The sequence below is a fragment of the Marasmius oreades genome, chromosome 3 (assembly GCF_018924745.1).
Source record: "Marasmius oreades isolate 03SP1 chromosome 3, whole genome shotgun sequence".
In the NCBI taxonomy this organism is placed as follows: Eukaryota; Fungi; Basidiomycota; class Agaricomycetes; order Agaricales; family Marasmiaceae; genus Marasmius; species Marasmius oreades.
In genome coordinates, this window is record NC_057325.1 from 898,273 (window position 1) to 924,402 (window position 26,130).

The 26,130-nt window shown below is 47.1% G+C and overlaps 10 protein-coding genes across 11 annotated transcripts; 2 read left to right on the plus strand and 8 right to left on the minus strand.

The window, feature by feature from the left end:
• Positions 1–768: 768 nt before the first annotated feature.
• On the minus strand, positions 769–1,395 carry E1B28_005601 (uncharacterized protein; the record flags this gene model as incomplete). Its single annotated transcript, XM_043150169.1, has 1 exon — positions 769–1,395. One exon carries the CDS (start codon positions 1,393–1,395, stop codon positions 769–771), a length of 627 nt encoding a protein of 208 aa, XP_043011256.1.
• Positions 1,396–3,060: 1,665 nt separating this feature from the next.
• Positions 3,061–3,708, minus strand: E1B28_005602 (uncharacterized protein; the record flags this gene model as incomplete). The annotated part of the gene is made up of 2 exons (XM_043150170.1): positions 3,061–3,386; positions 3,456–3,708. 2 exons carry the CDS (start codon positions 3,706–3,708, stop codon positions 3,061–3,063), a joined length of 579 nt encoding a protein of 192 aa, XP_043011257.1.
• Positions 3,709–5,391: 1,683 nt separating this feature from the next.
• E1B28_005603 (uncharacterized protein) lies at positions 5,392–7,408 on the minus strand. The gene is made up of 4 exons (XM_043150171.1): positions 6,807–7,408; positions 6,496–6,741; positions 6,361–6,435; positions 5,392–6,306 (listed from the first exon to the last, which is right to left on the minus strand). The coding sequence occupies exons 1-4, from the start codon at positions 7,237–7,239 to the stop codon at positions 5,471–5,473; spliced, it is 1,590 nt and encodes a 529-aa protein (XP_043011258.1). The 5' UTR covers positions 7,240–7,408; the 3' UTR covers positions 5,392–5,470.
• On the plus strand, positions 7,391–8,508 carry E1B28_005604 (uncharacterized protein). Its single transcript, XM_043150172.1, has 5 exons — positions 7,391–7,538; positions 7,607–7,715; positions 7,785–7,845; positions 7,915–8,099; positions 8,161–8,508. Exons 1-5 carry the CDS (start codon positions 7,450–7,452, stop codon positions 8,338–8,340), a joined length of 624 nt encoding a protein of 207 aa, XP_043011259.1. The 5' UTR covers positions 7,391–7,449; the 3' UTR covers positions 8,341–8,508.
• A 128-nt stretch (positions 8,509–8,636) lies between these two features.
• Positions 8,637–10,921, minus strand: E1B28_005605 (uncharacterized protein; the record flags this gene model as incomplete). Its single annotated transcript, XM_043150173.1, has 2 exons — positions 8,637–10,288; positions 10,351–10,921. 2 exons carry the CDS (start codon positions 10,919–10,921, stop codon positions 8,637–8,639), a joined length of 2,223 nt encoding a protein of 740 aa, XP_043011260.1.
• Positions 10,922–11,956: 1,035 nt separating this feature from the next.
• On the plus strand, positions 11,957–13,380 carry E1B28_005606 (uncharacterized protein). Its single transcript, XM_043150174.1, has 2 exons — positions 11,957–12,715; positions 12,768–13,380. The coding sequence occupies exons 1-2, from the start codon at positions 12,104–12,106 to the stop codon at positions 13,026–13,028; spliced, it is 873 nt and encodes a 290-aa protein (XP_043011261.1). The 5' UTR covers positions 11,957–12,103; the 3' UTR covers positions 13,029–13,380.
• A 1,465-nt stretch (positions 13,381–14,845) lies between these two features.
• On the minus strand, positions 14,846–17,118 carry E1B28_005607 (uncharacterized protein). The gene is made up of 10 exons (XM_043150175.1): positions 16,802–17,118; positions 16,555–16,737; positions 16,437–16,504; positions 16,273–16,389; positions 16,202–16,225; positions 16,124–16,144; positions 16,013–16,075; positions 15,801–15,956; positions 15,393–15,747; positions 14,846–15,338 (listed from the first exon to the last, which is right to left on the minus strand). The coding sequence occupies exons 1-10, from the start codon at positions 17,025–17,027 to the stop codon at positions 14,980–14,982; spliced, it is 1,572 nt and encodes a 523-aa protein (XP_043011262.1). The 5' UTR covers positions 17,028–17,118; the 3' UTR covers positions 14,846–14,979.
• Positions 17,119–17,289: 171 nt separating this feature from the next.
• On the minus strand, positions 17,290–19,216 carry E1B28_005608 (uncharacterized protein; the record flags this gene model as incomplete). Its single annotated transcript, XM_043150176.1, has 5 exons — positions 19,197–19,216; positions 18,894–19,139; positions 18,423–18,843; positions 17,681–18,361; positions 17,290–17,609 (listed from the first exon to the last, which is right to left on the minus strand). Exons 2-5 carry the CDS (start codon positions 18,996–18,998, stop codon positions 17,290–17,292), a joined length of 1,527 nt encoding a protein of 508 aa, XP_043011263.1. The 5' UTR covers positions 18,999–19,139; positions 19,197–19,216.
• A 637-nt stretch (positions 19,217–19,853) lies between these two features.
• On the minus strand, positions 19,854–21,451 carry E1B28_005609 (uncharacterized protein). Of its 2 annotated transcripts, XM_043150177.1 has the most exons (9): positions 21,170–21,451; positions 20,970–21,026; positions 20,796–20,914; positions 20,588–20,736; positions 20,471–20,538; positions 20,304–20,408; positions 20,147–20,243; positions 20,064–20,087; positions 19,854–20,008 (listed from the first exon to the last, which is right to left on the minus strand). In XM_043150177.1, the coding sequence occupies exons 1-9, from the start codon at positions 21,346–21,348 to the stop codon at positions 19,970–19,972; spliced, it is 837 nt and encodes a 278-aa protein (XP_043011264.1). In that variant the 5' UTR covers positions 21,349–21,451; the 3' UTR covers positions 19,854–19,969. The 2 variants fall into 2 exon arrangements, with proteins under 2 accessions (XP_043011264.1, XP_043011265.1); XM_043150178.1 differs by having other exon boundaries at positions 20,970–21,451.
• Positions 21,452–22,195: 744 nt separating this feature from the next.
• Positions 22,196–24,776, minus strand: E1B28_005610 (uncharacterized protein; the record flags this gene model as incomplete). The annotated part of the gene is made up of 10 exons (XM_043150179.1): positions 22,196–22,249; positions 22,296–22,410; positions 22,470–22,643; positions 22,705–23,066; positions 23,130–23,150; positions 23,210–23,244; positions 23,298–23,557; positions 23,607–24,317; positions 24,375–24,529; positions 24,588–24,776. 10 exons carry the CDS (start codon positions 24,774–24,776, stop codon positions 22,196–22,198), a joined length of 2,076 nt encoding a protein of 691 aa, XP_043011266.1.
• Positions 24,777–26,130: the final 1,354 nt, after the last annotated feature.

The window sequence follows — 26,130 nt, forward strand, 5'->3', positions numbered from 1 at the left end:
GAGGAAGGTATAGACGACTTCAAAGAGAGAGTGAGGATCCTTTAGACAGGATGAGAGGAACAGTGGCGTTGACATAGAAGGCATGTAGCATCGTAAAATCGGGACACAAGGCCACTGCCCTGAATCGCTTGCTCTGCTCTGCGAGAGGAAGCCATTGTACCTATCAATTTCTCAAACTCCACGAAGTTCTAGGCTGTTCGACCTTACTACATGCCTTCGCATCCTCCAACACACCTGTCTCACCCATGCGCAATCATGGCAGCGATTCTACTTTCTTGATCTTGGTCTCATAATTCGCTTTCCACTTGGAATAACTGTCCTCATTCCGTCTGCATTGCTTCTTCACCGCAACACATCCATTGGAGAACATGAGACTCGCTTTTGGTTCGTGCAATACAGTGCGAGTGCACTCTTCCGTTAGGTCAACCATAGCTTCAAACTCGCCGATGATTAGAATGCCGTGGCCACTCAAGATATGCTCAATGATGAGGCAGAGAGAGGAACTCGGCTAGGGTTGAAAAAGCGTTACGCTAACTTGAGGTGGTCGGCAGGTATCATCTGCTTGCTGTGAATTATGATACTGTGGTAGACCTTCTACTACAATGTAGATCCAGATTCACTCCCATTGTTGCTACTTCCTCTCATAGTAGATAAACTATTCATAAACCATTTGAAGATATTGCTATGTTCAATCAACCATGAAAGGGACCAATAGTTTATAGTTTGTATAAAGACAAGTGACCTCAGTGAGGGAAGTAAGCACAATAGCTATAGGGTTCTCTTCACTAAGGATCTCAGCATGCTCGAGTCCAAATTCGCATTAACAGTCCTGTCCCTTTCAAACATGCCCCACGCATAGTCATCATCGTCTGGCACTGCACAGTACTTCAGAATTCTTTGAAAAGGGTCCAGAGATGATTCATCAAGGTATCGATGGACAGATGGAGGCAACTTATCACAGACTGCCATGTCAAAGTCAATCAAACTGACCAGCTTTGTGTGGCTGTCAATGATAAAGTTCTCTTCGTGTAAGTCACCATGAGCAAGACCCAAATCATGTAAAACAGCAACACACTGCATAATGTCCTCCTTGATTGCAGGGGTAGCTGGAACATGAGACAGGGCCTTTCCTTCCACACAGCCCATGACAACCATCTTAAGGCCCCAATAGCCACCACACATCTCAAAAGGCTCACAGGAGTACAGCTTGGGAGCTCTGTCAGCTGCAGCCATAGCATGGTGGGCATCCCTTCCATACTTGAGTACAAACTTTACGACGACATCAGCAAATTCACACACGTATGGCAGTATGGGCCGGTATGGAGGGTATGGGTCCCATGTCCCCATGTCTCCCCATACCTCCCATAAGCCCATACAATCTGTATCTCCATACATTGGAATGTATGGAATGTATGGGGTTATGGGATGTATGGGGGGACATGGGGATATGACACCTGTGTGGGCAATATTTTTTACCGCTAAGTTAAACTTTAGTCAATGGTCTGTGCATGGGAACTGCCGCACTTTAAAACCCTGTGCCCTAAAACAACACGACTACCCACCATCTCTTACTCTTTGCCTCACTTTCTTCCCACTTTTTACACATCCATGTCGGGTATGTTCCTTTATTCATTTTTTATTTTCATCTTACTGAAAGTGGCGTGCATGCCTGAACAGGTCACTGAGCATATCCAGGAAGATGTCGTGGCATTATGAGCTCGGGACTTGAAATGTTAGTGAGAAGTGCTAGGAGAGGATTGAATTGCAGTACGTCGTGACAATTGAATCATCTTCATTTACTGAATACCTGTCTAGATACATGGAGGCTGCAAGAAGATCAAGGGAGACAAATGGAAGGTAATATTTGAAGGTCAGCAGCATGCTCAACTCATTGTCATACATAGGTGTATTATTATTATAGTTGTTTGTACTACAGTATATGTTTTTACATGATTGAAGCAATACAGTCATTTTCCCTTACATTGTATGACAGTACTGAATTGTGAGTGAAGATGGGCTGTATGGGATTGTATGGAGGTATCGACGGTATGGATGTATGGGCCCTGTATAGGCCCCATACATGTGCATGGGGATTATGCACCCCCGGATTTCCCATACATTGGGGTTGTGTATGGGGATGTATGAAGATGTATGGTCCATACATCTCCATACACCTCATACACGTGCGAGTTTGCTGATGGAGGTATGATCCCTCAGGTACAGGATTGTGTGGATCCTCAGAGCCAAGCCAAGGGATTGCTCTGAAATTTTCATCATGTATCGGATGTGAATCTACTTCTCCTTTCTCTGGATCACCTGCACTTTGAATACTAAACATGAATGGTTTAAAGGACAGATGTATCGGAAAGCGACATGACGGGAAAGTATTATCGGTGCCTTTGTAGATGAACGACCGAGGCCACAGAAAGAAACGAGAATGTGACTGTGTTGTTTGAACGTCAAACTTGGTAAGTGTGATATCGATTCCCGACGTCTGCGATTTGTATAACTCCTTATACATTTTCATAAGTGAATTGACAGAAACATGGAGAGCGGCAAAGGTGCTCAAACATTCGCGTATTGTTGGCCGGAGAGTCACCGTACGGAAGGTACTGGTAGTCAGACAGGTAATTAGTGATTGGCCAGTGGGGCAACGCCGCACCACCAATGGCGAGATACAGTCCATTGATAGAGATGAAGAAGCATGGAGCGGGGCAGGCAGTCACTGCTTTCTTGTCCTACAGAGAGCATTGGTGAATCTATCTACATGAGAGGAAGAAGGATGGGCAACGTACGTGTATATTGTGCAACAAAGTCAGCCAGCTGTGAGTAGCCTGGACCATCCCATCATCTCTGAAGGCTCCAGGCTTGATCTCAATGACAATAAGAGGAGTCACCTCCCCCTCCCCTAACCCGAGCTTCAATACAATGACTGATTCACTGCCTGTCCCCGCTCCCCTTTTCATCCATGCCCATTATATCGACATTCCCAAGGAGTTTCATGAGAGTTTTACCAATGCTGTCCACCTAATTCTGTTCACTCAAATGACCCATTCGCAATCACATCACCAATTCATGAATTGATGTCAGGAACTCATCTGTGAACATCGCGAAGCCCTGAGGGCTATTTCCAAAGTGCTCGCAGATTCGTAGGAACTCTGCAAAGACGTCGTTGTATAAACAGACACTCAAAGTGTCATTAATTTGTTGTTCAGTAGCCTGGAACTCAGCTGCGTGAGAAGCGAGGGATGATGTATCATTAGAAGCTTTCTGGTTGTCCATTCTGTACTCAGATACATCGTTCTCGTCATCACTCAAACTTGAAGAAGCAGCCATGGAAGGCTCTCTGCATAGCACACCTTGTTCGGTGATGAGCTCTTGGATTCCTATAGAGTCCTGTAGACATAGACAAATGGGTATCAGAGTACGGTTAAGCTAATGTCTGGGACCTGCACCTTGATAGAGTTCTTCGACTGCTGCCTCATCGCTGTTGTCTCCGTCAATCTCGTCTAGATAGACCACGACGAACTCAATCGCGTGATTGCAAGAAGCTGACGGTGGAATAGGAAAGAAAGGGGCCCATCCTGGACCCAAATCATGAATAGGGTGGTTGGAGAGTTTCAGCAGCTGGTAGCGAGTCTTTTGGTAGTCGTTGGTTAACGGCTCGTAGAGCTGTGTTGAGAAGTGAGGTTGGTACAGTTTAGACATAAAGAATAAGTCCCAGTGAAAATTGACACTATTACTGGTACTTTGCCAGCTATTATCGGGTAAGTGTAAGCGAAATATCTGCCAATAGGTGGCAATTGTCTGGCAATAGCAAAAATGGGTAGTGCTGTATGTATGTCACTACAAACATGTCAAGATGTACGTGAGCAATGCTGTAATGAAAACTGAAAACTGAAAACTCTCAATTAGCATGGCACTCCCACATCAAAAATGCAACCAAATCAAGAATTTTACCTTCTTGGGAGCAACGTCAAGGGACAGCAAGAGAAGGGATAAACCAAGCAGTTTATTTAATTTGAGAATTGCCAAAATAGTGATGTTGTAGCAAAATGTACTCAAGTAGTTAGGGTACCAAAGCCCATTTTTGCTATTGCCAGACCATTGCCAGCTATTGGTGGATATTATCGCTTGCTGCTCGCTTATACTTACCCGAATAGCTGACAATAGCTGGTAATGGCCCGTAATATTGTCAATTTTTACTGGGAATAAGTACTTGCCCTGTTAATTGACATGTTGTCTATCAATGGCGGATGCGAGGACATTGGCGATCGACAGAAACAGTTTTTAGCAATAGAGAACAAGTCTCTACCTTTTAGATTGGGGATTGCACATTCAGCAGGCAACACATGCATGCCGAAGGAAGTTCCATCTACCGAGGGAAACATGGCTATACCAGTGTTGGGATCTGAGTGTGCGAAGATGCATAGAAAGGGTATGACTGGTATATCCTGGTTCGACATCAGCAACTTACACAATTTGCCGGTGAACTTTCCCGGCTTTTCTGGGCTTTTCGGCCGGTTTGACCAGTCCACCCCCTCGCAAGTTCACCAGCTCCTTCACATATCGCAACCACACGCCAGCCAATGAGGTCGAAATAGCTGGCATATGTTCCATAACATGATAGCTGCCCTTGGAAAGCCTCCAACAGTGGAGGTTTTTGTGAAAAGTTGAGGTGACTGGAAAATTTTGGCAGGCGGACCCGAGCAAAACTGAGCTTGCTGGAAATCAGACATAGCTGGTGACTGGTCGACTTGTTGGCTTGTGCAAGTCCAAAAAGTCGTCAAAAAGTTCTCACCAGTAAATTGTCAAGATGCTGATGGAAGGCCGGTCCTGGTCCCTCGAAGCTTCATCATCATGGTTGGTCTTTGCCTTTTTCGCACGACGCTCCATCGAACTAGACGCGCGCGCATTTTGTCGCTTTTGGTGGTAATCGGCCTGTGTGGGCGAAGCCATCAGGGCATGCAGTGGATGGTTGGAGGATGCAGTGGTGTTGGAAATATTGGAACGGACTTGGACATTGTCCTCAAGGACCACGTGGTGTCCCTCCATTCCATGAACATACTTTTAGAAACCGAAGTTTCAGTGGCCACTTATACGGCCGGGAGACGAATCTGACCATCTGTTAAACAAAAAGGTCTGGAAAATAGTATTAGAAACGATAATGGTCTCCTTGAATCGATTCTTGGCGTGACGAACGCAAGGCGGGCCTACTAACAACAACACACGAAACGCGAGACAGGACTCTCAACTGGCTTTTGTCATTGAAACAATGCCTAGAGTAAGGCGAATGCCCTCGATCGTTATCGTTACATTCCTCACCTGTCAGAAATTACACGCGTTCGCAGCGTGCAAGTTAATTTAAATTGTATGCAGCTAGGAGAACGGTCCCGGTGCAATTGTTCAAAGGAGACGACGAAAAGACCATATTTAGATCGAAGCATTGTACTATGCAGCAGCTAGTAGATTACTTTCTAATACTAACCAACTTCCTACCTCTATCCCTCTCCACGTCAAACTGTGTCCGCATACCGCTACCCTTCGCCAGGCGCTTCCCCTTACCACCAATGCCGTTCCCCATACCGAGAGGAGCATGTCCACCGTGCAACATCTTCATTAGACCTTGCATGATCATGACAGGATTCCGGCTTCCCCATACTTTCCCGCTAACGTCTTTGATCCCAGCTGCCTTCAGAACCTGATGCATAATAGGACCACACCGTAAACCAAAGCCGGTAGGTCGAGGTCGCATTATGATTTCCGTGGATCGAAATTTGCTCTTCATATCTGTCCAAATCGTCCTGTTCTCGTATCTGTCGACATAGTCCAGCTTCTTTAACGCGTCGATTCGTGCCTTCTGGAAAGCCGTCTCGCGTTCCTCATCCATTCCTATTCCCAAACCAACCATGCCATTCCCGTCACCGGTCACAAGGAAAACCTGAAAATGTTTTATCTTCCCTTTCCCGGTCTGTTGCGTTGTCCATCGCTGAACGAGGGGAAAGATGAAAAAGTTTTCGTTCGAAACCGAAGCGTCAACTCCAGCACTTTCGTTGAGAGTTATCTCCTCTTCACTTAGATCTGTTCTCGTGGGTTCCCAACGCGGGTCTTCAAAATCGAAACCATCGAGCGCCATAGCTTCATGAAACATTGAAGTGTGATTCCGTACGACAACGCGGTTGTGGAATGGATTTTCGGGGGTTGGCGGAAGTTCAAGGACGTCGCGCGAGTCCATGAGAGGATCGGCGGACATGAGATTTGGGTATGGACGGCGTTCTTCCTCTTCTTCGGTCTGCGCAAGAGGATCTATGAGGAGGTTTCATCAATATTAGGTATGGAGAAACGTCATACTGTACGTACTGGCTTCAGCTATAGCTCTCCTTCGCGCCAGTTCTGCTTGTTCTTCGGTCATAAACTGCTCCTGATACTCAGCGTCTGTGTATTGAAACGCTCAATTTCCGAGAAAATAATAGAAGATGGAATAAAACAGCTCACCTCCAACGGACTCAGAGCTTGTGTTGTCGACGACATCCATCTTGAGTCCGTATTGACCTAGAAGTTCAGCAAGTTGACGCATAGAAGAGACATCAACTCCTTCCTCCTTGGACATGATTGCGACCGTCAGCTCTTGGAACTTCTCTTTCTCAGGTCTGTTGAGCATCACGATAGCTTCCTGCGCCTCTTGTGTATCTAAAACCTCTGTAAGATCTTGGTGGTTGGATACTTGATATCTGCCTGAGACTTGCAAACGTAGAGACCGCAATAAGCCAAAAGAAGACGCAGTATACAATTAGTTGGGGACATACCAGACGTTGGCTCAACCTTCGCCTCCGCTTCCTTTGAACCCATCTCTGAAGACTCGGGAACCTCACCCGATGATTCCGAACTCACTTTAGATTCCAAAAGACGTGTTATTTCATCATGCAGCTCCTCCTCATCTAAATGAGGATAATTCTCCTCTAGAAACATAACCACTCTCTCAACCTGCCGTTCATCCTCCGCACTCTTTATAAGCCCAGCACTGATCTTCACAAGCTCGTCCCTCGGTAAATCCGCCCTCAAATTCTGGTAGAGTTCGCCAAAAGGTCCTTGTGCGAGGGAGTCAGGTAAATTCGAAAGTTTGTTTTGGGAGATACAACGGCGACACAGGGGGAGAGAGGCGAAGGGATATCGGTCCAAGGCTTTTTGAGGTCGAAGCAGACGCGTTGTGGATACTATCTGCCTCGAGAGCCTATGCATCTTTTTTAGCGGAGGACGCTCGGAAGTGCTGGTGCGCCGTGTGTCTTAGCACTAGATGGCTTGTAACGCGTTAATCTGCAGATAATACAGTAAAAAAAAAGTGCCGAGTGCGTTGACAACGAAAGGGAAATCGCGGCCCTGGAAGTTTTAGTCAAACACGACCACATAACGTGTCGACGGTCAAAATCAAACCTTTCAACGACGACCATAATGTCAGATCCTTCCACCTTGAATTCAGCCGCCTCTGACGTTGTTGGAGTTGATCACAACTACTTGTTCAGCTGCATAGACAGAGACAAGTAAGCTCAATTTATTCAAATGATCGGGTTTCTTTGAAATCGATTATTAACGTTTCGATTGAGCCAAGCGTTCATGGATTGAACCTGACCGTTCCAGAAGACGCCAAAGAACTCATCAAACCATGGGACCAAAGAGAACAAACCGACAAATTTGCTGATTCTGGTGTCGACGATCAGGTCAGATCTAGCTTCCAGAATCCGAGTGTATGTACGGTCGGCTGAGTTAATTCATCGCCCCCTTTCCAGATCGTTATACACGTCCCCTTCACGCAGAACGTTAGAATTAAATCGATCTTGCTGAAAGTAGGTGAGTACATCATGTGGTTCCCGCATTGTTGTACCTTACCGTTTTAATGTATATTCCACCTTTTCGTAGGCCGTGGGGAGTCTGCGCCACGGCATCTTAGAGTGTACGCAAACCACCCCACGATCGTAGATTTTCAAGATGCGGAGACGACGAAGCCGCAAATAGACATTACATTGTTAGAGGAAAGCCATGTCGTGGAGTACCCTGTACGCGTGGCTGCGTTTGCGAGTATCAACTCGTTGTCGATCTTCTTTGTAAGTTCTGATGCTATTTTAGTCGCTACCGAGACCTACGATTCTCTTTCTTTACTTTCAGAGCGATTCGGTTGGGGCAGAGACCTCCCGTGTGTATTTCATCGGTTTCAAAGGCGACGTTAGAGAACTACGCAAGGAACGGGACACACACATGGATGTACCGGCCGCTAACGCTGCGTCCTCGACACTCTTTGATAGGTTAGCGGAGAAGGCAGGGGGCCAGCAGACAACGGCACGATAGGCTTTCGCAAGTAGAAGAAGACTGTCTAAAAGCATACAGTTTTCCATATCGGCATGGCAATAGTATCACTTGCTCGTGTATTGTTATGATTCCTGTACATTTGTAACCAGAAGAAACACCAGAACCCAAGGGGATTTACAATCGAAAACTCTACTTGTGAGTGCGCCAAAAACAAAAAGGAGAAAGAATGCAGGTTTTGTACATTGCGTGGGACTTTAACTTAGAATACATAGACTGTGTCGAAAGGTAAGCAATTCTCTAAGGTTTTGGGTAGGAGGGAAAGGAAAGGAAAATGGTCATGAGGCTACATGCGACGCAAAAAACTTCGTTGGTAGAAACCAATATCGTGGTGAACGTAGGTAATCTGCGGCCCTCCTACACGTTGTGAAAGCTGATGGAGGGTGCTCTCGCATTCGCTGAGTTTCGAGTGGAATGGCAGGGGGAAATTCTGAGGCTTTATGGGGCTCAAGAGCGGTGGGGGAAGGGGTTGGATGTCGGCCATTGGCGAAAATGCTGAGCGGTCGAGTCCCTGTCCCTGATGGCACTTGCTCCAACGATGACGACGTTGAAACGAATAAGCCTGGACCAGGACTGGTCGAGAGTGGAGGCCAAGAGAGGCGTATTTCACTCTGGCAAGCGGGGACTGTCTTCGACGTCCCAACGGCAGTCGACGGCGATATCGCTGTGGCTGGTGAGGAAGCCGAGAGGCGGGGAAAAAATCTGAGAGGTGTAAAGAGCGTGGATTTGAGTCGTTGGGTCTCAGCCAGTAGCTTTTTGGTAGGGGAAAGGGGTCTTGAGGGAACGTCAATTGGGCTAGATATGTATAAGGGAAAAGGTGGCTGACTGGATAGTTGTGGGTCTGAATGATTCGAGTAATTGGAGAAGGAAGCAGACTCGGGCGAGACGGACGATCGGTGATCGAAAGAAATGTGGGTCGTGGTATACGAACTCTGCAAGGAAGAGTAGGAAGACGAAGATGACAGATTCGATGCTGCCGTCCATATGGTGGGAGAGGTCATCTCCCTGTCTTCAGCCGTGCTGATACTATCTCCCAAATGCACCGACTGTGGGACTATGACGGTCTGGTCCATGGCGCTTGAGAGGAATAAGGCCGACGATGGCTCGATAAACTCGACAGCAGTTTTCATGAGGGAAGATGTGGCGGAAATGTGTTCTGGACTTCTGTCATAGTAATGCGGCCTGCCGCAGCTCGTATCGATCACTAAAGGTTTTCGAATCGCTCTACCGCCGAAGGTAGAATCAAGTCCACTAGGAGTGATCGGGAAAGAAGTGGAGACTGAGGAATTCAACGAGTCAGAGCGAGGTGTCTGCGGTGGAGCAAAGAAGTCACAACATTCTTCGTCCATAGGGCCATGTTTAAAATCATATTCGGAGTCATCAAAGGATACAACTCGCGGGTTACAATCGACCCACGAAGAATGACGAAATAGATCGTCGTCGGGAGTGTGATGAGCAAAAATAATGTCGGAGTCGGCAGCAGAGTCCTGACTCCAGCATGACTTGAGCTCGGATTGTTTCGACGGCTGAGACTTGCGAGCCGACTGCTTAGTGGACGAGTCGCTGTCAATCTCCATTCCTGCCTCCCAAGGACACCGCGCCATACTACCCTCGAAGATCGCACCTTCAGAATAGAAGGTATCTACTTCTTCGATCGCCTGCCGTAACTCGGGGATGGTCATACGCTGTCTCCACTCTATTTCGAGCATACGAACAAGCACAGCATTGAGCTCCTGAGATATGGGTAAGACAGTGGGTAGGAAGCCAAAAGGGTCCCGAATATAAGCTTGGAAGGTAGGATCAGAAGCGGATGCAGACTTCCAGGGGTTACGTCCAGTAGCAAGGTTGAGGAGAATGATCCCCAATGACCAGATGTCATTAAACATGGGTGAATAAGGGCCTGCAATAGCAAAGTCTCCCCCTTGACATTCTGTTGGAAGGCGATAATCGTTAGCACTCTATAACTCGTTGGAGACAGAACAAAAAACTCACCCGGACTCATGTGATAGATGCTACCGGTGCGGAACTCCTCACTTAGCTTGTCGGTAGTAGCCAAGCCAAAGTCAGTGATAGCTACTCGTAATCCGTCGTCAAAGCACAGAATGTTTTCAGGCTTGAGGTCGCGGTGATAGATCCCCAGCTGATGGCAATACTCGACGGCGTCGAGAATCTGTAAGAAAACATGCCTGATGAGGTAGTCGTCGCCAAGGTACCGAGACCTGTGTAAGATCTGGGAGAAAAGGTCGTGGTCCGGGGCATAGTCCATGATGATGTAGGTGTAGTTGTAGTCCTCTACTACGCGGTGAAGGGTGACAACGTTCGGGTGGGCACCTGCAATCTGGTGGAGAGCGATTTCGCGCATGTGCGCCTGCCGTTGGCGCAGAGGTTGTGTAGAGTGGTTATGCGGCAGACATTTGACGGCATACGAAGGCGAGGAAGGTGAACAAACATCTTCAGCTCGATAGACGACCCCATAGCCCCCAACTCCAAGAATCTCGACGAGTTCTAGCGAGTCGTCATCGATGAGCGTACCGAGGGGAGGGTGGGAAGAGGTTGTGGACATGGCAAAGACAAGAAAACAAGGCTGACGGAGAGGAAACGAGGGAGTGAGTCCGCTGCAAGCACAACCTGTAAGACAAACAAATATTGTGGAAAGAGGTCAGTTATATGTATGTGAACGAGTACAGGAAACTCCAACGTGACCGCCATTCATTTTGGGGCGTGGAGAACATGAGGTGGATGGACTGAAGAGAACTCACGCAGAACGGTCGCCCGATCGTTTCACGTTGATGTCGTGCAGAAAACGAAGTGTGAAATGGTAACGCTTACAGAGGACAAGCAGGCGGTGAAGAATTCCGCTCGTTTAGAGGTCAGGCCTATATAGCATGTCTCTAAGCAAATCAGGCTGAGAATAACCGAATCCGCCATGGAATCTCGGAAAATAAGACAAGACCGTGTACCCTATTCGGTATCTCATAATGAAAAATGATCGGGTGGAATTCCGAGACATGGACATGTCATGGGCATGATGATTAAGGGCGTCTGAGCGAGCATCGTACCAATTTATAGTCCCCCTCGAATTACGCTGCATTGCAATATGACCCCGTATTGATCATAGACGGAGAAGAGCTTCGGAACTGCTGACCTTTGCTTCGGCTTCATTTGAAGGTTGGCGGCAAGCGTAAAGAACGCTCAAGGACACCTCAAATCTGGTGTTCGGCGGTGCATACTGTTCGTATGCCGATTTATACCCAACGCCGAGTACTGCAAAGAAATCATAAAAGGATATCTTGGAAAAGCTGTGGCAACGGTTTAGTGGTGTCCGACTCGGGGTGCCTAGCACAACCGGTGCCGAGATGTATGCAGGAAACTCTGGGTTCGCAAAGAAGGATTATAATAAGCTAAGAGTTGATGGTCGTACCCTCATCAGCTATGTGCCTAGTATTGTTGAAGCAGCGATGCTAGGGCCCATGGTTGACCGAATTGAGGAAGCGGTATGACCTAAACGCGTCCAACCACAACGTGTTGTTAGTGGCGTTTACGCACGTGACCTCGGTTATAAGTTTGCGGCAGCAGGACACACAAGGCTTGTCCTTGTCCTCAACGTCCTCTGGGTCCGGCCGCGGCGACAGGCTTCCCCCGTTCTCTACTACGACAACGAAGGCGTAGACGGTTGTGTCTTCCTTGATCCCATCTTCATCGATACTATCCTCCTTTGCCGTCATCCGCCTCGCTGTCGATCACCATGTCTTCCCGATCCTTCACGGTATTCCAGGATACACCAGTCTCCGATACCCCTCACCACAAAGATCCCAGTTTATCTCCTACGCTATCCCCCTTGACGTCATCCACCATGCATATCTCTGCAAACCTTGGTCCTGTCACCGCTACAGACAAGGAAAACTTGGATCCAATTACCGGAGAACCCGTTGTCGCCAGTGGTACCAACGGGAAAAAACGGAAAACAAGCGTTCTAGCCACGAAGTCACTCACTCCCTTGGGACCAGTCTTGAAGGATGTCAAAGACTCCGTCGAAGGTCAACCCGAGACGAAGAAACGCAAGTCTTCCGTCTCTTCGGGCTCGAAGCCGAAAGTGAAGAAGGATGGTAAAGGGTTGGGATCAGGGAAGAAGACAGCAACAAAGAAATCAACGCGCAAGGCGTTAACGATGCCCAAGGTTGATGAAGAAGTTGACATCGAGAGGGACGCCAGAGAACAGGCACTCGTTGATTCCAGATGTCGAGATTTGACTGTCAGCCCCTTGGCCGACGTGTCAGAAGCATATATCAAGTCGAGCGTATTTGGCGAGGTCGTCCTCGAGCGCCCTGTCTCCGAAGATTCCCGATGGCTGTCAAAGGTACTTCAGATTATCCTGCGTTCGCTTACAGGACTAATATTTCTGATGACAGGAATCTTCATGTGAGCCTGATATCCGTGATTACCTTACCACCGCCCACCTTTCCGCGTCCACGTCGTCTTCAACCCTTCGCGGGTCATCTCCTGCTTGCGAACCAGCCAAGGTTTTCTCTACCCCAGAGCGCAAGAGAATTTATTCCGCGTTTACTTTCCAATCCCCGTCTCCTGCCAGGACACGTCTTCACAAAAAGTCCAGTGATTCTATTCACATTGGTCCTTTGAACTTCGGTGAACTAGACGATACGTCATCATGATGATGCCCTTCCCAAGTCATTATGATATGTCTTCGCGCCATATCACGTCCAAAATACTTGTCGCCGTCCTTCTCATTCATCATTAACTACCCATCGCAATCTTCTATTTTCAAGCTTCCCTCGCATGCCTGTCGTATCCACAATATTGAACATAGTCGCCCACAATTACATCATGTTCAGTTCCCCTTGTTTACATGCAAACCAGCATCTTATTTCTATTTATCGCAAGTGTTTTCTTGTTTTCTTTTCTTTCCGTCCTACGCATCTCCTTGAAAGCTATCTTTGTGACTTTTAATCTCGGTATTGGTCCTGTCATAGCAATAGCATGTAATTCCATCACTGCATTGTTCGATGACCCGTGTACCGAGCTCAACGCGTGGCGCGTCTGTAAACTACCACGTGATGGCGATACAGTATTCCGCAAATTGACATGACACATAATTAATTACGGGTCCGCCTCGGACTTTGAAATACTACGCCCAGCCGATGTGCCGCGCGCGCTTACATTGTTCTTTTGCGAATCTACGATTGGCGAGTTTCGTTCTGAAGTCTCGAGCATGAGAAATATTACGAGTTCTCTTCAAGTTCTGAGCTTAAGCACTGCCAAGCGCAGTGGAAGACCGTCATCACCAAGAGACTGCAAGTACCATGCTCTTCTCTGGGCTGATCGGACCAGAGTCCAGTTCGATGGAACGGAAAGCCTGCAGTCCTCTATGAAAGTTAATTCACTCCCGACGGGTGGGTTACGGACCAAGTAAATAACACCTGCAGGAAGTCATTGATTCGATATTGAAGGTGTTGCATCCTCGTTTTCCCAAAATTTCCTCCAAAATGCAGCGGTACACTGCACCCTAGGGTACCATGCTACTTCCAACACCTTCCGCCAGTGCCTTCAAATTCGTTCTTGACACCGCATCGTCAAGAGACGATGTATTGCCTCGTCGGAACCTCTTAACCTAACGGCGAAGAGGATCGGCTGATGTGAAGACGTCTGCGAGCAATCTGCGAGCGTAACATTGGTTTGCATGTTGTTCATTCATTCATAAACGTTACCCGACTCTTGAACGTTGTTTTGGGACAGCCTTCGTTTCACCCTCATCCATCATTGCACAGGTGTGTACAGGGTATTAGTATCGTGCGTGTCCACCCTTCCGACCGTTCTTTTTGAATGGTATTAGACCTTTCCCATTCACCGGACCTTCTCTTCTAACAGAAGAGTTGAAACCCACCCTCCTTCTCCAGTGACAGCGATATGTTGGACAATGGACATAAACCCCACTTAGCTCCAGTTCCACTTTGAGGTCTCAAAAAAGAGGTTTCAAGTCTTTCCATCAGAAATTTCCGAAAGGTGGACGATCGTGGACGCTTTTGTCAAGAACACGGACACAGAGTGTCGGTCCTCGGATATCCTTCCCGGGCCGCGATCCCTCTTACGTTAATGTGATTTGTCTACCGTTTACTTACCATGCATCACAAATTCCCTCTCTTTCCACCGACCGATAGACTGCTTCTATGGACTTTCTCCCCCTTCTATACGGACCCTGTACATACAGTCACAGGGTGCTGTGTACACGGGTAAGTAAATATGCCAGCACACTAGGGAACATCTAACCTGCCGTTCATGTTCTCTCGGTAGATCTACACCTCTGTAGCGGGAAAGACATCACTGACTGAAAGACTTCTGAATACCTCCTAGTGCTACCATCCCGGTTAAATCACCAGCACGGGCGGTAACTCCTTGATGTCAACAATCGCTGCGACCATCGCTGTACAGCGGACTAGACATTACGAGCCACTAACAGTCCGGTCTCGTTAATCCCCTAATCGTGGAAAGGGAGTACGTATATTGCTGGATACAATTATCCACTGAGTACAAAGCATAGCAAAGAATATAGATGACAAGGCAAATATCAATGGAATATCTACTGTTTAGATAACGACGCTGGGACGCTTACACAGCTTCAATAACGCTGAGACTAGCCGCAGGTTCTTGTGTAGTTGTGAATTTCTTTCCTTTGGTGTCCTCGGCGTAATTCTCGTAGAAATTGTTCTCGTCTCGCGTCGATATGTTGTTCGCTTCATCCCCATGTCTCCCAGGTCCGTCCCAGAAATGGAATGCTTGACTGTGGACGCCGTAGGAGGCTGGAACGACTTCCAAGAGATCTCCTCGAGCAATTTCGATGGCTGGTATCTCCGAGGCGGGGAGGCCTATGAGATAAGCCAACATACATCGAATTACCGATGCATGACCAATAATCAGGAGGTCTTCCTGCTCCCTTTCCAGTTCGATCAGGATAGGTTCGACCCGAACTACACGGGTGATGAACCTCAATATACCGGCATTACAACCTTTGGCTTACTTACCACTAAGATCATGGTAACTTTCAGCGCGAGGAGCGCGGAAAGAATACGGGTCGCGCACGAAACGTTCCCAATCCTGTGGGTAATACTTTCTGGCCTGATCCGGTGAAAGACCGTCCCAAATGCCAGGGTTGATTTCTGCCATCTGAGGCTTCTCTATCACTTTGACGTTCAACGCTGGAGTATATGATTTGGACGGATTGGAAGGCGGTGGAGGTAGAGTATTCTCACCCTCTGGCAAGGTGCTACTGGCCAGAGGATGTGTCGTTTGAAACGACGCCGGGGAATTGGGTGGGAGAACATCGTAAAGGAAGGGCCAGGCGGTATGGTACGCGCGACGTCGGGTTGACGTCCATATCTTTTAAAAAGATCCATTTCAGACACGTAAGCAGTAGACAACAGCTAGCTCACCACCAGTTTGCGATCATCAGGACTCAATCCTCGTTGCTCCAGGCTCTTAGCCCGTCGTTCTACAACGAACTCTTTCAGTCGTTCTGCGTATTCCCAGCCGGCAGGCGAAAGGTCAGAGTCTGCCTTGTATGAATGCTCGATGAGGGATTGCCCTGACTAAGATAGAATGGGTCAATAAGGGACTGGAATATTTCACCTAAGAAGGTGCTCACTCGAGCAAAGTAAATGGTACGTTGACGATTATGGATATTCATGAGGAAGAAAACTATCCGTGACTAGTCTTATGAGCTGGATAGACGCGAAAAAGCATAACAATTTCCCACTTGAAGATAACCAACGATTTTCTTCAGGTCGATTTAACAGGTTACAGTGACGCTATAGGAGCATTTCATTTCACTCACATAAACCATGATTTTCTCGCCGACCTGAGAAAGGGTCATGAAAGAACTCTTTGCATGATGTCGCCACATACGTTTAGGATTCGGATCGATGGCCATGTATTCTCCTCAACGGGCTCGTAGTACTTTTCATGATCTTCGATTCTCCTATAGTAATCTTGAACTGCTTTATCTTGATCCCAGCCACGGTACTACGAAGCTTATAAGCATCGAAGATCTTGCATGGAGAACTACGCACGTCGGGGGAGGAGATCTTGACGCCCCTTATATTGGCTTCGATGATTTCTTTATTATCGCATAGCGATTCTGGAAATCGGTCAGCCAACCAGGCTATCGAAGATGATCGTCGCCCTCACCTAACATGATGACATGAATTCCAGCTTTATCAAACTTCTCTGCTACTCTATGTCGAGCCTGTCGAGTACCGTTATTAGCGTCATATATCACAACCTGCCCCGTCTCAAAAAAGTCCCATATCATCTTCTCGCAACCATCGGAGACCATTTGGCGTAACTTCAGAGTTTCTTCGCTCTTTTCACCTAGGATACCAAACCAAAAGTCATTCCACACGAGGCCGCAACTCGAAAATGTGCGGGGGCTTGCCTAGGGTAAAGTAATCCGGAGGAAGTTGCTGTCCACTGCCTAACAACTTCCGTCTGTAATCCCCAAGAGAGACAACTATGGTTTTGACTCCCATCCATCGTAGATATCGCTCCAATGCTCGAGAGATATGAGTCTTTCCTCTCGCTGGAAGTCCAACTGTGATAACCAAGATCTTGCCGGCATGGAAAAGTAGACCAGAAGCAGTGGTGTAGAGCGGTGCGACCATCGCCGAGAGAGATTACGATTTACAGGCCAATGTTTGATGTCTTGCGCGATGATGGTTTGAGGTAAAAGGCCGCGTACGCTGCTCGATACCGACAAGCGCCGGCGACGCGTGCCCCGCTTCGAACTCGATTCGCACTGCACCGGGGATACATAAAAGTTTGAAACTATTAATTCAATGTATAGACGATATCTAGAGGCTGGAAATCGAGGAAGTGAAGTAACGGTACCGCAATTACTAAAGTGCGTCCGTGTCATGATCCACTTCAAAGTTCAGTTCTATCATGAACCGCCACAGGTTCCTCGAAGGTAGTCTTTGGCAATTTGAAGCCACCACTCCATAACTTGTCAAAGGTCCCATCTGAATCATACATCTGCTTCACCTTCTGCATCCTTACCAAGTCCTCTCCCACAACCGAACGCTCGTATACAGACTGCCTTTCGTTGGCGTAGTTCAAATATACGAACTCGTTTAATAGTCCTCGTCTGCTAGCCTCGCTTTCAGCCCAAGCTCCAAGTTTCTGAGTGTTCTCTTCCAGCACGGCATCATCTGCAGCATTTGTCCAACAAGTCTGGATGAGAATACCTTGTTTCATAAAGGACATTCAATTACATCGTGGGTACAGGTTGACGAAAAGATGATAGAAAAGAACTCACAGACAAGGTCTTCTGCTGCTCCCTTCAGTGACTTAAACGAGGGGCCGTCAGACGACGCCTCAATGAAAGTTTTAGCAATCGTCTGAAAATTGATGTCCCAACGGACACCTGGCTGACCCTTAAAGGCCGAAAATATCTCCATACTTTTGGCGTATAAATCGAGAAAGAAATCTGTTTCGAACTTGACGGTTAAGGTGTACCATCTTACGCGCGAAGAAGAAATGAATTTATCCCCGTCGAACACCTCGTTCAGAACATCATTAAAGCTTCCCAATTTTTCCCTATGCATGATGGGAATGGCGGATGAGAGGGGTTCCCGAGCAGAGGGACCAAGGTATGCGCGAAACGCAAAAGCTAACTTCTCGCCGTTGGCATGTCCCAGATTTAGTAGGGTGATGTCCCTGGGGTCCTGTGTGCGGATGTTCGATAACACATCTGACGCGTTAATCGAATCGATGCGGTACTGGGACACGGATCCCCACATTGTTGAAAGGTGGATAACAGGCAAATCAAATCGGGTGACAATTCCGTAGTTTGAGCCGCCCATCTTCAATGCCCAGTAGAGATCGGTATGAATGTCTTTATTTGCCTCGACAATGGTTCCGTTGGAGAGCACAACCTCATAGTTGAGCACGTTATTCGCGCTAAAGCCTTTCTGAGGTGACAGGAAGCTAATACCGCCTTTCGCATTCGAAAATGGTCAGAAAAGGAATTTGAAGAGAAACGTGAAAGCGTACAGTACCTCCCAGGAGAAACCCGCCGACACCAACCTGGGCGACTCGACCTCCAAAAGTAGTCACATTAAACGGCGCCATGGCGGAATAAACCTCGCCCCAGATCGAACCAGGACCCAACTTCACTCGTTCTTCCTCCCTTGAGATATCTACCTGGTTCATTCGCCTCAAGTCGATCACAATTCCTCCATTAATGTTTGAAGCCCCTTTCCAGGACATTTGTCCACCAGAACATACGGCGAATGGGCAGTTATTAGCCGTAGCAATTTGGAGAACGCAGGAAACATCTGATGCAGACGCTGGCATGACGCGACATGTGGGGAGCAGCTCTTGTTGTTGAAAACTAAAATAGCCCTTGAGACGGGACTGGTACTCCGGCGTAGGCGGATGAAAGACCATAGAGGGATGCTCGCGATAGATTGCTTCGCACTTCGTAACCGTTGAGCCGCCAATGAAAGAACAAGAAATGACCAACTCACACAACTCTTTCCAATGGCAGCAGTTGTTGTTCGCATAATTACTTGGCTGCATAGCCCAGCAGAAATTAGGGACGCTGGAAGGAAAAGGAGAATGGACAGTAACATAGTGGAACTATGATTGTGAATGAGGAGGGCAAGTTCGCCGAGTGGCGAGGATTGATTACTGATGATCCTCAACGTTCAAGCTCAAGAACAATGCTCTTTATATGCTTCAAAGGGCGCATGATCCCGTTTCGACTCCATACACTGAGGAATTGAGATGAGCAATATTCATGCACGTAAATCAAAGTGACTCGATCTTACTCTGCAAGCTTACACTTTTCAATGTACGGCTAGTTCCCGAAGGCGGAAGCCTCCCCTACCATACACATGTTGACGAGTCGGAGCCGAGTTGAGCACTGTATGGAACACCAGGCCTAGTCACCACTAAATTCAAGGAAGATAGCGATCAGAAGTTTCACTCTTTTCCTTGGCTACTTGCAGAGATGTTATAATTCAGCCCGATTTTGCTCCACCTGTACCGACGATGGTGCTTGAGGACGCAGTGAAACTGGAAGGAGCGAGCATTGCATGTAGGGTCGTTATTCCCACCTTGAATCTCTCAGTCAGTATCGGGAGAACGCGTCTTGACGGTCGTGCATCATTATGGATGAGGCGCTTGTCGAAGGAGGCTTGGCGTTGTTTCGCCTGTCCAATAATCGCGGTGATTAGGCCTTTTATATCCAATAAGGTTAAGCGACGATGGCAAACCTTCTACTCGCTTCATATCCAGAGCATGAGCCGTACTATCGTGAGTAGATAACTTCAGAGACCCAGGAGACCTGACCACTTCCAACGCCCCGAATTGAAAGAGGTAGCCTCACCACCTGGATCTCGTATGAGTGCTTTCTGCTCAGACGGAAAGACGCCTGAAATGGAGGGTCGAGCTATGCATATGAGTTTCAAACAAACAACTTGCATCCACATGAGGGAATGGCCGAATCTCCTCGTTATTCAATGCAAAAGTATGGCAAGACAACATATTTTTAGATCGTCTCTGACGTGTGCCCAGGATCCTGAATCGTGCTCCGTTACTATTAAAGTTTAGCAGGATTCTTCCAGACGGGTTTTCGTTTCTAAATCCGGTATCACAGTAAGTAAGCAGGCTCGAGTCAGACGAAGAGATATTACCTCTGCAAATGCTGCAAGACCTTCCTGAGCATCAGAAGTGGACATGAGGAACCATTTCGAAGAAGAAAATAATCCGATTGTACCTTCATATTATCCCCATCGTACATCCTAGCCGCCTCTGCACACTTAATGTTTCGATCAAATGCTTGCTCTGGGTCGCATTTCTGCGCAAGAAGGAGGCTGCGGAAAAGTCAATGGAATTGTGCATCTGGATAGACTGCCTTGCAATATAGTTCTTACCCGACTTTTGTCGTTTGAACGCTATCAGGCGAGTTAGCAATGATTTGTTCTGCGTAGGACAAGGCCGTCGACAATAACGACGCAGGTGGAACAACGGCGTTCACACTGAGACCATACGAACACTTTCAGCTTACGGGCGGTGCAAAAGGATTGAGAATGAAACGTACAAACCAAATCTCTGATAAGCCTCCTGTGCCGTGACGTTTCGACCCGTTAAGACCATTTCAGAAGCTAACTGCTCTTATGAGGCTAATAGAATGATCTAAAGACAATCTCAAACATACCTGATGTCCGGCTATGTGCGAAAGCCTCGGTATGCCGCCAGCTGCAGCAAAAACGCCTCTCTTAACCTCAGGAAGCGCAAATTTGGCGGTATCGCTCGCGACTACAATATCACAGTTCAGCACAATCTCGGTTCCACCACCATAGGCGCCTGAAAGAGTTTCGGTGAATGACCAAGTCACGAGAATCGGGACACGGGAATGAGTTTACCGATTCCGTTGACGGCGGCGATGATAGGTTTTCTGGATTGACGACGTGAAAGTGAACCGAATCCATGTTGAGGAGATAGTTTAGTCACTTGAGTTCCAGACTTTTGAGCTTCGTTCCATCTGCGGGCCGGAAGAATAAGAAAACGCGTTCTATAAGGACAGTGCTAAACCGCACGCGATGAGATCCATCCCAGCACAGAACGCCCTGCCTTGGCCGGTGACAACGACGACCCTAGATGAATCCATTCATCAAGATTCGAAATTCAAGCCTTCGCACGACGGCGAAAGATAAGACGAAAATAAGAAAACAGCCACTCGAGAACAGGCCATCCCGAAATGACATTCGCAAAGAATGAAAAGCTAATTCACACTCACCAGAGTTCATTTTCTTTCTCGAACCAATCCAAGACGTTCTCCAAGTCCTGCGAGAGCTGCGGTGACATGGCGTTCAGCCTGTCCGGACGATTGAAGGTAAGCAGGACCGTATGTTTTGAAGGAAACGAAACTAGTAGTTGTGTCGTCTTTGGTGGTGTGAAGCCTGATTTTTCTGGCATTTCTGACAAGTTTCAGGAGCCTAGGATATCTCGGTAGGTTTTGAATTCGGCGAAGCGTAGAGCAAGGGCGACCCGAGTGTAGATGGGAGCTTAGGTGAAAGAGAGTCCGTCGGCGTTCATAAAGTACCGTGCCGGCTGTCGTTGATAAGATAAGATAAAGCCGCCTTACCATCTAAGATAATGAGTACTATCGAAGTACTATAATGATAGTTAATTTGAAATACATCTCACAACGCATGAGAACTAAATAATAATTCAATCAACTAAACTTGTTGAGTTCACAACATCGGCATCTCATATTTATTCTGAACTCTCGATGGAAGGAGAAGATCTTCGTGGTCGACTTGTGCGAATTGAGGCTGAGATACTGTTTGAAAAGTAGAATGTTGCACCGATAATTGACGAAGATGGAGAATTGCGCCACTGGTCAGGCCCAATGAGAAATGCATTGATTACAGTCGACTGAACCCGATTCCTACCGACTCATTTGTGAACAATCAACCATAGTCAACTATAAGCGGAAGTCTGGATAACTTGCAGACTCCAGTCGACTCCCACCAATTATCTTCTGCCTCACAAAATTTCTCAATAGAAATCGGCAGGAATCGGTTCCTTCGACTACATCGGATGCATCAATAATCAGTAGATATCAATTCTTATTGATTACAATCAAGTTTACAGGTAGACTACACAATTGATTTCTATTGATTTCTATTGATTTCCATTGATTTCCATCGTCATCCGTCCTACTGCACATCGCCGCGTGGTTTCCGTTTGACCTCGAGTAGCGTACAAGTTAAGATTCGACCGTGTTAGAGTGTACTAAGAGACTCACCGGCTTAATGAATCATTTCCTCCCCTTGGTTTCAAGTCGCTTGGCCGAAGCACGTTCCTGATAGGTCTGGAATAACGGGCAGTCAGCGCAGAAAAGTATGGCGAGAGAATACGGTACGTGCTTTCAGCTTGATGGGATCCTTGGAGATGGTTTTCAGCCAGACCGTGTTGAATTCCTTCAATGTTCCGGTAGGGTGTTCTGCCTTCCAATCGATGGCGGCCGCCCATCTATAAAATAAAACAGGAAGCCAGTCATGTTTAACGAGAGGAAAATTCAGTCCTCTCACTTTGGCGAAATATCATCTGGAATTTTCCACGAACCCCGCACACGCTTTCCTGGAGCCTTAATGGTACGTGTATCAACAAGCTCAACAAATCCGGCGGTTTCACAAGATGACGGTTCGGCCCCACTTGCGATGGTTGTCAAGTTGTCTACTCTTGTGCCCAGAAGATTACAGACTCTGTCAGAGAAGATTACCATCAATTCCGGTGCTCAAATGAAAGAAAAAGAGATATACGTACTCATCGATGGCCTGGAGAAGGCAGTTGACCTTTCCATCAAGCAGGAACTCGTCCAGCCCGAGATCCTGTACCAGGTGCTCCATCGTGCAAACGAGCCCAATAAGACCATACTCCCCGCGCAACACCAGTGGGTGGATCATGGAAATTGTATGGGGAAGGAGATTATTGAACTCCGAATCCCACCCACCGGCCTCTGGGTCCCACAACATCTCAGGGTCATCGTTGGGCATGCCATCAGTCAGCGTGGAAGGTTCGACGCTGTACCGCTGTAACAGGCCCGTAGCTATACCAAGAGGGATAGCATCCGGGAGACTTTCTACGCGCTCCCGCAGTGTCTTGAGGATGGTAAAGACGACTGGGTTCTGCCATTAAGTGGTGAGTGAGATGTACGCTTTGAAGATAAGCAGGGCTACAAGGAAGCCCACCTTTTGTTTGCGCTTGACGATCTGGAAATCAAGCAACTTTAGTAATCAGTACCTGTCTGTGAAGTACCGTTGTTACGCACCTCAGCATTTGAATTGTCATCGACGGACGAAGTTTCTAACCGAGAAGAGGTCATGAAAACAAAGGGCAAACATACAATTGAGACTTACCGGCACGGGAAACTTCGTCCTCCAATGCTGCCATATCAATGGCAATGATACTGTCCCTCGGAATTACCCTAGCCTGTACGAAATGTATCACTTGTTGAAATGGGATGGATGGGATAGAGCGAAATCGAACCGGTGGGTGTTGAGCATGCTTGTTGGCCGTTATCTGGAAACCTTGCATTACTGCTGACCGAAATCTATGAAACCGGCGGCTTACTTCTCTTGGTGGAACGTTAGCTACAGAATCCATTTCCGTGCCACAGCTAGACAATGGAGTATCAGTGTCACATGTTAAAATGGAAGGTCCGGTACTCATGGAGGGAGTTGACGTTGAGGTTGGCCGACTGGGCGAAGAGGGCGAAGGTGATGAAGAGACCTAGAGGCGAGCTTCTGAGCGCGAGAAATAGATGTGACAAGATCAAATTGCTTACTTTCTCTGGGGTCCTATAACGTTTGTTGGCCCTAGACAGTTCCTCCGAGTCGGGGTCATCGGAGTGTGTTTGGCGTTTGCGTGTATTCTGCTTCCTAGCTGGGTTAGCACAGTGGTTCTTCTTCCAACTGTGATAATGTGTCATCCACAGGCCATCAACCTTCCAATGGTTGTCGCAGAGTGCCAGGTACCAGTGCCGAGTCTCGAGGAAATCTCTGTATTTGTCCTGCATCGAAGCACCTAGGCCAGAAAAGTTTTCTGGTGGATCTTCCCTATCAATATTGTCGTGCCAAAAGCCCTTCAAGTCCCGTAGCAACTCCTTGTATTCTGCCTTGCTGATAACAGTGCTGTCTTCCTTCTCGAGATGAGATGGAGGTGGTTGATTCTTCCCTTTTTTCTTCCTGCCCGTTGGAGGTGGTGACGATGATGGTGAGTTTGAGGCACTGTCTTGATCCGTAACATTGATGACCATAGCTTTTTTCAACATGGAACTTCGAGGTTTTGACCAGAACGAAACATTGCAGTAGTCGTCTTTGTTGAAAGTTGCACGCCCGGGTTTGGCTTCCTTCTCGCGAGATAGTAGAAGCTCTGATCTAAGTACATGGTCATATTTAGCTATTGAAAATGTATCAGAAAATCAATATACGCACTGAAGCTGTATCACGGTCTCAAGACGCCTGTTTTCCAACTCTAACCTCAGAAAAGCCGGATTTCCGGCGGATCGTAACTGATCCTCAGTGATCGTAAAAGCAACGTTTTGAAGCTGAATTTTCGGTCCCAAAAGACCGTCATTTTGAGGAAATCGCTCCAGAAAAAATGTAGATAAGTCAATAAAAGTTGCCATCAGATAAGATGTGGCTTACCTCTGGTCGGTTCTGGTATGCAATTACAGCAGGATCAAACGAAGCCATAGACGGCAGAGTCATATTGATAGAGGGTTGAAAATTCTGCTGTTGCTGCAGCACTTGTTGTTGATAGAGTTGTGTGTTTTGTGGTTGATTGTGTTGAGGCGCATTGAAGCCATTGTAATTGTCACTTTGAGAGGGGAACATGATAGTAAAGAGTTAAAATTCAGAGCAAGTACAGTCCAGAGCAGCGTAGAGAGCGAGCTGAAAGATGATGTGATGGTAAGGAGCAGATGAGCAGAGCATGGGTCGTGTCTGGTAAACATGTCGCGTCGCGTCAACGCCATCCATGTGATCAGATTGTTGTCGAACATAAGAAAATTTTGAGAAAATTCAAGACTGCAGATACTATTGATAGTACAGAAACATGTTCATGAATACAAACTATACACTTCAATACAGGAGACTGTAGCAAGGTCCAAGAAAAGCCAATCGGAGCAGCTGGGTGAGTGTTTCGAGAGCGCGAACAACAGCAAGGGAGAGCAAGGTCAAGATATGGCTCGAAGTTAGATAGCCTTTGTTCTGATATCTTCCTCCTTCTTCCAGTCTTCAAATGAATTGACCCGAGAATCATAGTCCCATTTTCCAAGCTTATACTAGAGGATTTTAGTTTACATATTGTAGCGAATAAAATTGAACACGTACCGTAGCAGGGAAGAATTGACCGGTTTGAATAACTGTGCCTGGACCTGCCTTGGTTAACTTCCGGATGTACAAAATCTGGTCTGCTGGTGTTCCACTGTATCCAAAAATCGGTTCTATTGCCGGTTTTTGAATGCTGTGAGATGAGTTTAGTACTGGAAAATAAAGAAGAAAATATAACAGCTTTTACTTTTGGCATTTGCAGTAGAATACTTTCTTTCTTGCAGGCATTGCTGGTGGTAGTCGTGTTCCAAAGAATAGTATGAAGGAAATAGGTATATTGCACGCTACAGAGTACATTTTGACGATAGAAAAAGCTAGAGCTGGGGCGGAATAGACGGGGTCAACGAGAAAGTCACAGGAAATCAACACGCGTCAAACGCGCCTGATTTTATCCCACGAAATCGGCCGAAAAATCAAACGCAGTCGGCTGAAATCGGTTAATCAGCTGGAATCAATGCGTTTCTCATTGGGCCTGACCTATCGTCAAAATGTACTCTGTAGCGTGCAATATACCTATTTCCTTCATACTATTCTTTGGAACACGACCACCACCAGCAATGCCTGCAAGAAAGAAAGTATTCTACTGCAAATGCCAAAAGTACTGCAAAGCCGACCCCAAGGGACATGGTAAACTGGTTTCAGCGTCATTATTCTATAGCCATAGGACCATTGTAGAGGAGGAAAAGAAGATGTCCGCTGAAGAACTCGATGGACAAAGAAGTTATGTCCGAAAACGGGTAAGTGCATTATAATTGCTTCTCATCGGACTCTAAGCTAAATGTCACGTATCTCGCAGAAACATTACAGTATAGATAGAAACAATACCGAAAGAAACAATGAAGCTTCTGTTAGGAAA